This window comes from Hibiscus syriacus, unplaced genomic scaffold, assembly GCF_006381635.1.
Source record: "Hibiscus syriacus cultivar Baekdansim isolate YM2019G1 unplaced genomic scaffold, ASM638163v2 tig00110109_pilon, whole genome shotgun sequence".
Lineage (NCBI taxonomy): Eukaryota > Viridiplantae > Streptophyta > Magnoliopsida > Malvales > Malvaceae > Hibiscus > Hibiscus syriacus.
The window spans coordinates 378,414-390,388 of NW_024062593.1; the positions used below are offsets into that span (position 1 = coordinate 378,414).

Genomic DNA, 11,975 nt, shown 5'->3' on the forward strand with positions numbered 1-11,975 from the left:
ATTAAAAAATATTATATATATTATATATAACATATAGGCTCAGCTCAAACCATTTAAAACTCAATTAATAATTTAAGATCTAATAACTTTTAAACCTAAATCAATATTAGTTAATTAAAAAAATTATCTAAAATTTTTATTTTATAATTATATATTATTTAAATTAATTATAATTTTTTTTGAATTAAAAATATTTAATTTTTATATAAATTATAAATTTTAAAAAAAAAATCCGGTTAATTCGAAAATTAATCGAATTAACCGAAATTTATTCGGTTCGGTTAATATTTTCGAAAAAAAGTTCGGTTCGATTAACGGTTAAAGAAAAAAAAAGTTCGGTTAATTCGGTTAATGGTAATTCGGTTCGGTTTTAGCCGATTGAACATCCCTACTAGATAGGGTACAAATTTTGGGTTTATATGCGTTTTAAGCCCTATTATTTTTAAAATTAGTCAAATAAAGTTCCGGAAAAAGAGATTGAAATGAAATGAAGAATTGAAAAGAGCAAGACCTCCTTTGAGATCTGATTCATTTTCCGGCAAGCCAAACAGTCCAGTAGCAGCAGTAAGAGCAAGCTGATATACAGTTTTCAACTCCATTGATGATCACTTTCCATAGAACCATCAGTCAATTCTGAAACTTCCTGCAATATCTCGATGTCAATCATCTTTACTTTTTACAACATATATGTATCTATGTAGGTATATATGTGTATAGATTGATATAATTGGAAAACCTTGAAGTCTGTTGCAGAGAATCTTTGCTGACAACCAACGACGGTCCCCATTGAAGCTTGATCATAGGTGTGAGCAATTATTTTCTAGAAAAAAATTACAAAATCATAAGCATCATCGTCAGTAACATGAGAATGACCCGGTACCATGACAGGAGAGCAGGTGCTAGTATCATCAAGCAAAGAAGCCTGTTCTCAGTACGCCTCATCACGGACTCACGGTGCCGTTTTTTCGGCACTATTTTTATCCAATGCAGCAAGTTTAGACACGGAGTATCGGAACCGGTTATCATCGATGTCATCATCATCATCGAAGCAGCAGCCGTTATTCGCAAGCTAGACGACGAGGCAATGCGTACCATCTTTGCAGAACCGAGCACACCTCCATCCTCCCTTCTTCTGTATATGGATGGACATCTACTCTTCATAGCATAGTAGAGATGTTCATGAGTCCGAGTTAAAACATTTTATTCTCGTTTATTTAAATCAGATCGGTCCGATATAAGTTCGAGTAGATTAAATCAACCGAGTGAAAAGTAATTTATTCGAGTCAATGTTAAAACATATGTAGCCTAGGTGAAGCCCACATTGTTTTAGGGATGAAAATTTTCCTACACATTAACATCCATTCTCTCTTTGTACGTAATTTGTTCGATATTTTCGATGTTGTTATATGTATCTAATTTGTTGATTGATCGATATCAATCGAATATTATAAAGATTTATTATGGAAATGATATTTTAATTCAATTTTTGTTATATCCACATCTCATAGTCAATTATCTTCCTTTTCAATATACATGTTTTCTTCCTTTTCCGTTTTCAATAATTTTTTGGTTTGATTCCATCCCAAGTCCTTGTATCTTTGAACTTTTAAAATTTAACATTTTCTATTTTATTTCCAAGAATTTAATCCCCGTACTCGACTGGATTGAAAATTGAAATCCAACTTATTACACTTTTAATACAATTATTTAGGATTCTCGAACATATTCATTTGTATGTTCAAAAAGAGGGGGAAAATAAAAATGGTAAAATTATGTCACTAGTCCTTAATTTCTTCAAGTTTCATTGCTTGAACTCAGAAAATCATTCAATGTTCAATTTAATATCTACATTCACCGATATTTAAAATGTAAAAAATAAAAAGAAAATGATAACCAAATAAACGAGATTTCAAATGAGTTTGTTCGTGAAAATAAATGAATCGAAGACATCTCTTTTCATATTCGTTAGTTATTAAATGAACATGAAAATTTAAATCATATTTGAATAAACGAACAATTAACAAATAATTCGTCGAACAATATATTTATTTACGGCTCTAATCTTTTAAAAAATATGAATCGAACTCGTGACACAATGACACGTGGTTTAGACTCAAAGGACAAAAGGAGAGCCAACAGGGGGGAGTTGCAGGAGCTAACAAACAGTGGGAATTTGACATAACAGTGGATGGTGGTGGGTGCTGTTGATATGGGGATGTTAATGCCTTCATTGTCTCATGCATCAGCCTAATTCACAAGCTTGTCTTAAAGGCCCACACCCTTTCTTTTTCCTCTCTGAAACCTGCAGGCTGCATAGAGTATGTATGGGGACCCATTCACTGCCTCACTCAGGGATGTATATAATTCTCTTAAAAAATTTAAATTAATGTAGATTTTAGATTTTTTTAATTAAAAATTTATTTTTGTATATTAAAATCTTTATAAATTTAATTCTTCCTATAATTTTAAAAAAATTATTCTTAAAATAAAATTCTACGTCCGTTCTGAATATCACCTTAGACTTCACATGTACATCAATGCCCTTCCCTCCACCTTGTGTTGGTGCATTGGAATGGTAAGGGATTGGTATTTTTAGTTCTTTTGATCCTGATTCAATCTTTATATTTTATTACAATATTTTGTTTATTGTGTTATTAAATACTTAAATATTATATTTTTCTTTTAAAAAGATATGAAACAATTTTAAAATTAAATTTTCTTTGATTTCTATGAAATAATTTTATAATTCAAATTTTCTTTGATTTCTTGATGAGTATCTTCTTTTAAATCTCGACAGTAGAAAGTCAGAAAAGGGAAAGAATAAATTTTATATCTTAATTCTATATCGATTGGATGATGAAAATTGTAGATCAATGTGGTTTTAGATCGAGCTTATGATCGAATTTTATGATTTTTAAAGTGATTTAGATAAAAAAAAAACTAAATTAATAGACTGGTAGGAGATAATGAGACGATATTATTGATATCTTTAGTGATTAGAGAAATCAAAGAATGATAATTACAGAATCAAAATGACACATAGAAAAAATTATAAAAAATTTATCTTTAGAGGAAAAAAATAACATAAATGATATATAAATATCATTCTTATATTTATAATTTAATAAAGATGACTATCCAGCTCACTTGGTAGAGCACAAGGTTCTTAACCTTGAGGTCATGGGATCGAGTCCCACAGAGAGCATTTCATAATTTGGAGGTCTTCTACGGAAGCTGCTCTCAACCTGGTGTTGGGGACAACATACTATCTTACCTCCCCTTACCCCATTACATATGGGAACAAGGGATAACCATTCTTATATTTATAATTTAATATCTGAATAATTAAAATATAAATTGAAATTTTTAAAACTTTAATAACTGATAAAAACCCTTCATTTATTTGGTGAAGACGACGGGTCCTACCTTCAACCTTTTCTGCATACAGCCTGGATTTGCCTTCATCTTCACCATATTTGGCGGCTGTGTTCCGGACAAAACAACATAATACAGCTTTCCATCGCAAGAAATAAAACATTTTTGTGCTCATTTATTGGTATAATCAGGGATCAATGTAAGGGACGCTAGAGATTATATATTATTATTTATTATTGTTTGGATTTAACTTTGACTATGTTAACAACGATATATTCTTTAATGCTGGAAAAAGTTCGTACTCGGATTATGCGTCTCAATGAGAATCAAACCTGATCTTGATTTCCTTTAGCGAAGCTCCGTTAAGTTTGTTCTTAGAGATTTGAATTTACTACAAGCCGATTCTCCTCCCCAACAATAAATCAAAATAACATTCAAGCCAATATGTAATCTTTGAGTTGAAAGTGTAAACAATTTAAAGATTAAGTCGATTATCTAACATTGTTTGCCGAAAATCAAAAAAGATACTTAAAGGTATGAAGCAATTTTCAATTCTCGCGAAACAGATTGAGTCATCACTATGCTCTCGATTAAAAGAGATTTAGCTAAGCATGGATTGAATCATGCTTAGCATTGTGAAAAGAAAATAATGAAAGAAAAGTAAAACTTTAATAAATAGCCAAAGTAACATAAATTTCAATGAGTTCAAGGTTGAATCTAAGGGATATTTATAACCCAAAAGTTTTAAGTAAATAAAATGATTAATTCATAATAAAACTAAAACTTCTAACGAGAGTTCTAATAAAATAACTAATTCCTAAATAAAATAATTAAACTAAAAATCCTAAATCAAATGGGCTGTTTGTTTACCTCTTAATGGAACCATTCAGCGCTGAATGTTGAACCGTTCAACATTCAACGCGTTTGTTTCGCACATCTGAATGATTCAGTGTCGACTGATTCAGCAAAACAGTGCTGAATGATTCAACATAGAAGTACATTCAGAATGATTCAGAGGCAGTAAACAAATAGCATATCACATTCATAGCTAATTTATCCAGAGCCTCTGAATCATTCAGCATTTGAATCATTCAGAACTTAATCATTCTGAAGTAATCAAAAAGCCCCTAAAAGGTTTATAACAAAAGATAAAAATAAATATTTAAGTCTTGTACTTCTAGTTGAATTTTGCTCCATCTTATGGATAGACTTATGACAGATAAATTCTAATTAAATATTCAAGATGTTGACTGGACTATCGAAATCTACTACTTTTTGGACTAATTAATCCAATAAAGCTTATTTCTAAAATAAACCCAAAATAAAGATAAATGAGTAATATCCAATCGAAAAATAAGGAACAAATAATAATAAATATATGCAATATAAAATACTCATCAAGAATATTTGGGAGCAATGTAAAATAGTATAAAGAAAAAAAAATTTAATCATATATGATATTTCTTTTATAATTATCGGTACCTAATATATTGTTCGATTAATCTGAATTAAATATTATAAAAGTCTATTATAAGAAAAATGTTTTCAATTTGATTCATAACAATACTAATCATCAAAATTCGAATCTTAAACGTGTTTGAAAAATCTTGTATCGGATCTTATTAAACTTATTGGTAGTTAGAGTTATTTTTTCAGTGGGTAAACTATACTTTTTGAATCACTCAACTTTGAGCAGAATAATTTTCCGGTCACTAAATTTTAATTTTTTTGAATTTAATCATCCAATTTCGGAATTACCCTATTTTTATCACTTAAACGCTAAATTACATTACAAACATATAATACAATGTTTTTACCCATTTACCCAAATGGGGTAATGCGCTTAGAATACTTAGATTGCTTAACTAAAAGCTCCTTTAAGAATATTAATTATTAAATAACAAACTTCCCTCCCTCTCTTTATACCATCAAATCCCCACCGTTCATCATGTAATTATTAGTGCCATGAAAAAATGACAAGAGAAGAAATGGGTGGGGGATGGGTTTTATCTACGATCGCTGTACATCCGGAGCAGAGGATCTTAACCGCTTGACTGGCGGCTCTTTTTGTCCGCTAGATCCGGGATTCTCGGAGCGCGTCTCACAACTGCCGCAAGCGGCCGCGTCGAGCACGCCGACTGGGCTCGGAGGCGGCGGCGGCTCGACTCTTAGATCCTTGAATCGAGCGAAGGGACAGGTGTCGATGAGATATTCGTCCATTAGTTGGTGACAGCTTCTCACCATTTCCTATAACAAAGATAAAGGAGGAAAAAGAAAAGAAATGAAAAATCACCGCCTGATTTTATAATTTCCAACACAACTTTTTATGCTAAAATAAATATTTGCAAAACGACTCTTCAAGAATGGAGAAATCATGGAAAAATCCATTCAACTTACAGCATTTACATTCTCGTGCAAAAAAGCGCCACCACCCGGACATTCGAAGCTGTTTCCAGTAGCGCAAAGCACGGCGGCTGCCGCCACCGTCGACGGCGCAAATTGCAGGAAATCAATTACTGCGAAACCCAAAAAAATTACACTGCTCAAAAACGTTAACGAATCCCGATTAAAAAGCTTTTTGTAAAGATCAATTATACCACGCATGGTGCTGAGAATTAGATCCGAAGCAGCGGAAACAATCAAAGAAAACGAATCGGGTAATCGGGTCGAGCAAGAAGTGAGCTTCGAGATGAAGTAACGGAGATAATCAAAGGGAGTCACTGAACGTAATCTCCAATTGAGAACGGCCATGACATGAAGCTCCATTCTTTGGATGGTTTTGGGTTCGAAAATGAATCTGGGATGGAAAGTTTGAAGTTCCAGTAGCGATGGAACTTGGGGTTCCTCCATTTTCGCTGCCAATGATAAACATGCCACCGATAGAAGCTGAAGCGGCCACCCATTTGCTGGCTAGGGATCAAATTGAAAAGAAAGGGAAAAAGTAAGGCGTTTATGGAGAGAAAGTTGCAGAGTTTTGAAATACAGAGGAAACAGATTTCGTTTTTACCGGAAGATCGCGAGAAGAGAGGAAACGATCGAAATAGTTGACGGAGAGAAACGCAGTGACGGGGCTAAAATGATAGCATGCATTTACCTGCATTGTTTCATGATCACATTGGAATGATCAATCAATAAAAGTGTTCTCAAAACAAATGTGTGTGTGCATTGTGTATAATGTATGAGAAAAAAATGGTGTACTTTTAGGATCCAATTGATGGAGTCTTGACGGGCTATGACGTCGACGGAACGCTCCTGGCAACGGCGGAGGTAATCGGGGGAAGGCATATGATGGGATTCCGAGTCGATGAGTTTTGAAATGACCTTCTCATCGGTCTTTGGATAATATTCGTGTAGATATGGAGGTTGACGGTGGCCGGAACACATGTCGGGTTCCCAAGTTACTAATTCACCGGCGTCTTCGCCGCAAGACAAGCTGGTGCTGCCGTTTCTAGCGGAATAGGCGGAGGAGATGTTCAAGGGAGTTGAGTGAGAGTGAGAGTGAGAGAGGGGCATTTGGATGATGATAATAATAAATATGGGGGTGATGTACAGAGGCCACGGCGCTTAATGAAGGAAAAGCAGCTTTGACGGCGGCGGCGGCGATGGGGTGGAGGAGTAAGTGGATATTGGTGGTGGTATTTCGTCTGATCATTTAGCTTTTGGATTTTATGATGTGTTTTGCTTCCTTATGTGTTACATGTTCCAATTACTAAAATAAAAACATATTAAATACAATTGATATTCATTTTAATACAGAATTTTTAGTAAAAAAATAGTGTAAATATTATGTTAAATATCTACTCAAATACTAATTAATAATCTAAATTTCATTATAATTTTAATGATTGAATAATATTTAATGATTAAGTTCATTTAAATAAAATTTCTTTTTTAATTAGGGTTGTGAAACATTAATGTTGCTAATTAATATTGTTTACAAGTTATACTTAACAAAGAAAGAGACTTAAACCCCATTTCCAAAATGAAGGAAGCATCAAACAAGTTTAGCTTGAATGGTGAGATTTTTCAATGTTTGATTAATGGGGTTCCTGGATAAAAAAAGGACCCTTATACATCCGCAAACCATGAATCAATGCTTGTATCCACCAACCAAGCTTTAATCACAGTTAGGGATCGACATGAATCAGGTTTTTAGTTAATTCAATTTGATCGAGAAATTATATATCTTCTACCAGACTTGATCCGACCCGAAAAAGATACACCTTCCTCTCGAACCGACCTTTTGAAATAAAATTCAAACTTGACCCGATCCGAAATAATCTATTTACTAAAAAATATTATATATTTTTGGGGGTCAGATATTTTTCACTTTAAACCCGACACAAACATAACCTATAAAAAACCTGATCAGACCTGAACCCAAAACCGAAATTTTAAAAAAATATATGACCGAATATGGTTCGATCGAAACCCATTGAATTCGGATTGTGTATCCATCCTTAATCACAATTGTGTACTTTGATATTTTCTCAATTATGAGTCTCATGTTTAAAGGTTTACGTGGGATAAACTGAAGTTAATCATCCTTTAAAATTTTAAAATTCTATTATATTTTAAATTTTTTCTATTTATTTTTTATTAATAATTTATCTTCGTTCTCTAAAACTTTTTATAAATTTATCGTACTTTAAAATTTTATAAATTCAACTTACAACGTACAATCAAGCGTTTGTGCATATCTTAAACCCTAAACATAAAAAATATTATAACATTTAAGGATCTCCTAAACACACAATGGATCGAAATCCCCAACAACCGAAAGATATTATTTTCTAGGGGGTCCGTGACTTGTTTTCACCTTGTGATTTTGTCTCTCAAGTACGGTGTTTTTCTCGGAGTGATAAAAAAATGACTAAATTCGAAATGCAAAAAGAGTACAAGGACTTAGAGCAAATTTTAACCATTTAAGAATGATTCTTTGAAGACGGAATCCACTACAAACTGCAATGCCAAATTCTTAGTATGAAGGGAGATCTTTAGCCATAAGCTTTAACCAAATTGTTCTCATAAACTCAAACACTATGTGCTTCACCAATTTAATATATACCTTAGATGATCACTAACTATTAATGGTGTTACATGTTTAGTAAGATGGGAAGAACCTACTGAGATTTCCAGGCAGGGCATAGAAGCATTCAGTCCTCGAATCGGCATTGAAGTTCCTGAACTTTTCGTACCATTGGCTGCCGTTATCTCGACCGACCGATGTGTCCCCGTAACCAAGTGTGCAGTCCAAGAAAAAAGCCACGACAATGGCCAACGTTGCTGACGATGAAAACATTACTTGCATCACATTGTTGAACTGCAACCGTTAACGAAATCGTGTTAATCAAAACGAATAACGATGGAGACTGTTGTGTTAAGCATGCGAAATGAATTGACTCACCCATGTAGAAGGAGTGTGAACTGGACCATGACCGGATACTAGTAGATAGTCATTGAAATATCGAGGTATTGAGAGGCCCAAAAAGAGAGAAAATCCTAGTATGAACTTGGTTCTGAAGCTATTTAGGTTGCAAAACTGAAGAAGACCGAGTCCGGCTGAAGCTGCGCTCGATCATGGTATTCCGAAAACCGGGTTAACTCACATTATTGTTGGTTAATGAGTTCATAAAGAAGATACATACCAACATAGGCAAAGAGGACACAGTGCAGAGCAGCAACAATCGGCAATGGTACTGAAGCCATAACAGCCCCGAATTTCCCTGTCCATAAGCATCACACCGTGACAAAATCAGATCAATCTACATGTAATAATACCCCAAAAATACTCGTAAGTTTTGTTTTGAGTTATTGTTCATGTTAGAATATACAGGATTACCGTACCGAATACGGAAAAGAAAAGCATGAATAATGCCGATAGATGAATGACTCTCCGACTTCCGACTCTTGTTAATCCCAAAAGACCTGCATTTTCACTGAATTGCAGAAGACATCACCATCAAATAATGCTTTAACAAATGTAATTATTAATGAATTCCGAAAGTAAATGATAGTTACACTGAAGCAGTGGAGCCAATTCCTGTACCAAATAAACCATTGAGCAAAAGGCCTACTCCCTGGAGTTCACAGAAATCCAAGAGCTTGTTAGAATCTGGAATTAGGAAATGCAGAAGAAGAGATAAAGATAATCTTATATGTACCAGCCAACCAACCCCACGGCTATGCACAAAAGGTGGCATAGGAGTGGCACTTGCATATCTCGATGCCGCAATAAATGTACCAGTAGACTGCCAAAGAAACGGAACGAAGATGACAATTTTATTTGAACTAAGAAATTTTCATTGCAGCACCTATTGTATAGCTGATTTCTTATGCATTTGCAAAATTCGAGTACTTTTGCGCATGTTAAACATTTGAAGACCGACATCCAGAAGTCATACCTCAATGATAGAAACAAAAGAGGCAGCTATGGCGGCAACAGCATGACCGGCATTGAAACTCGGTCGTCCCCATTGAAATGGATATGGAATCCTTATCCTGTAAGCAACAAACCATAACATATAAATTAGTTGGTGTATATGACAGGGGACGAGAATACAAAAGAGAGCATGATAATATTGTGCAAGCCAATACAAGTCAACATTATCGATACATAGGAGCATACCAAGGTGCAGGACCGATGAGCCCGGATTGGTCGGTACGGCAGCTGAACTGAGTTTTTGGAGATCTATTATCATAAACACCAGCTGCTGTCAAAATTTCGCCATAAACCCATATAATCGCAACTGAGAAAAGGATTGCAAAACGATCAAGCATTGCTCCCTTGGATTTGAGTAACCGGGGAGAATACTGCAAAGGCGTCAATGATAAACCACATCAATTAATAACACGAGAAATAGGAGGAGGTGAAATATAATAGACCATCACATTATTTGCACATAAACTTGAGGGTGAAGAATTAAAAACAATGGGTCACCTGAGATAAGAAAACCACTGCTATTAATGCCGGAAGTCCGATTTCGATGCATCTGGACAACTACAGTAACAATGGAAGAAATATGAAAAAAAGTAAACAATTACTAAAAAGGAAATGGGATTCACTCACGTTCTACAGAGCAATGCCAGAATGCTTACATGAGGGAAACCATTTGCATAGAGCCCAAGTCCTGTGAGAATCACAAGAGGAGCAGTTGCAAGTGGGCTGAAAAACCTACAACACAAATTTCAATCGTTTTTAACAAATTTAAAAACCCCAAATCTTAGTTAGGCTTGTTTGCAACATATCCCACCTTATGAAAACTCTCCAAAAGCCAAAGAAACCAATAACCATGGTGAAAAACGAAGCAACGATGAGTGCTCCTTGTACATCTCTCATGGATTCTTTAAACCTCTGGAAAAAAAACCAAGTCATCATCATCGCAATCCGTATGCCATTGACGTTAAAAACAAAAGGAGAGTTCCGAATTGCAATAGAAATAAACAAACCTGCTGAGGATTAACGAGGACGCTGCTATCACTTGTCGATAAAGCAATGGAAATGGTGGAGATCATGAAAGCATTAGATCCCCCAATAACCACCGGCAGCCGGGTTCCAAGGAATGTTTGCATCAGCGTGTTTATGCCAGAAACAAAGAGAAGAGTGTTTATAACCTCAGCTTTCTCCTCCTGTTTATTTTTGGAGAAGTAAATGGGGAAAAAACGTTTATCTCGAAGAAACTGATCAAAAAAAAATCTCTGTATTAAAAGATGAAGCCCCTGTTTTCTTACATAGCCTCCGCCCATTAAAGGGACAATCGTAGATGATATTATCACAGTAGTCCCAAGCATTACCAAGTAATGCTGAAACCCATGAAGTAATGCTTCAGCTGCATTTAAACAAGAAAACTCTGAGGTTCAACAGAAAGAAATTCTTCGTTACTTGAAACACAAGAAAACAATGATCACAGCAACAAAACCAAAGTAAGAAAAGAAAAAGGAGATATGGGTATTTGATTATACGCCAGGGAGGTGAAGTGGAGATGCAGAAATCAACTCCAGGGAGCTGTTCTTTGACGGGGAAAGGCTGGGGATCATCGGATTTTGCACCACCGGCAGCCATTGTTGCTTTCTTCTTCTTTTCGGCTAGGGAAAGGTGGGAGAAGTTTCGTTACGAATACAAGTATTGGAAGAGAGAAGGGTGAGGAGGAAGAGCGTCGTACGAGGAGGAGCTATTGGGGCGACGTATCGACAGCAACCATATTTGAGAAAACGACGAGCACAAACAACAAAACAAGCACTGAAGAAATAGTAAAATTTAGAGTGTGGTGATTGGTTGGTTTTTTCTTTGGGGATTTTTGGTACTGTAAAAAAGGACTGTCAATGCCGGTGTACTTCAGTTTTGGAAAATGCCCACATCCGAAGCATCCTCCTCTTTTACCCTACTTTTTTTCTCGCTTTCTGTAACTTATCCTTTGTGTAAGTATAAAAAATGTAATAGCATCGATTCATAAAAATATGGCTTAAATATACAAAAATGTGTTCAATCTATATCCGTTTTTTGAATTCAGTGTCTAACATTATTTTCGTTCTAGTTTAGTGTTTAACGTTTCATTCCATTATTCAAAATGGATTACGCTGTAACAGACCGTCAAGTTTAA

At 34.8% G+C, this 11,975-nt stretch overlaps 2 protein-coding genes across 3 annotated transcripts; both read right to left on the bottom strand.

Moving 5' to 3' along the window:
- Window positions 1-5,219: 5,219 nt before the first annotated feature.
- On the bottom strand, window positions 5,220-7,056 carry LOC120214875 (cyclin-D1-1-like). 2 transcript variants are annotated; one of them, XM_039212669.1, is made up of 5 exons: window positions 6,574-7,056; window positions 6,383-6,469; window positions 5,973-6,285; window positions 5,769-5,891; window positions 5,220-5,622 (listed from the first exon to the last, which is right to left on the bottom strand). In XM_039212669.1, the coding sequence occupies exons 1-5, from the start codon at window positions 6,886-6,888 to the stop codon at window positions 5,477-5,479; spliced, it is 984 nt and encodes a 327-aa protein (XP_039068600.1). In that variant the 5' UTR covers window positions 6,889-7,056; the 3' UTR covers window positions 5,220-5,476. The 2 variants fall into 2 exon arrangements, with proteins under 2 accessions (XP_039068600.1, XP_039068599.1); XM_039212668.1 differs by having other exon boundaries at window positions 5,222-5,622; window positions 5,773-5,891.
- A 1,323-nt stretch (window positions 7,057-8,379) lies between these two features.
- LOC120214874 (nucleobase-ascorbate transporter 4-like) lies at window positions 8,380-11,494 on the bottom strand. The gene is made up of 14 exons (XM_039212667.1): window positions 11,338-11,494; window positions 11,107-11,204; window positions 10,825-11,004; window positions 10,629-10,729; window positions 10,474-10,549; window positions 10,316-10,375; window positions 10,004-10,188; window positions 9,780-9,876; window positions 9,540-9,626; window positions 9,397-9,455; window positions 9,223-9,314; window positions 9,024-9,101; window positions 8,783-8,943; window positions 8,380-8,698 (listed from the first exon to the last, which is right to left on the bottom strand). The coding sequence occupies exons 1-14, from the start codon at window positions 11,435-11,437 to the stop codon at window positions 8,480-8,482; spliced, it is 1,593 nt and encodes a 530-aa protein (XP_039068598.1). The 5' UTR covers window positions 11,438-11,494; the 3' UTR covers window positions 8,380-8,479.
- Between the last annotated feature and the right edge of the window lie 481 nt (window positions 11,495-11,975).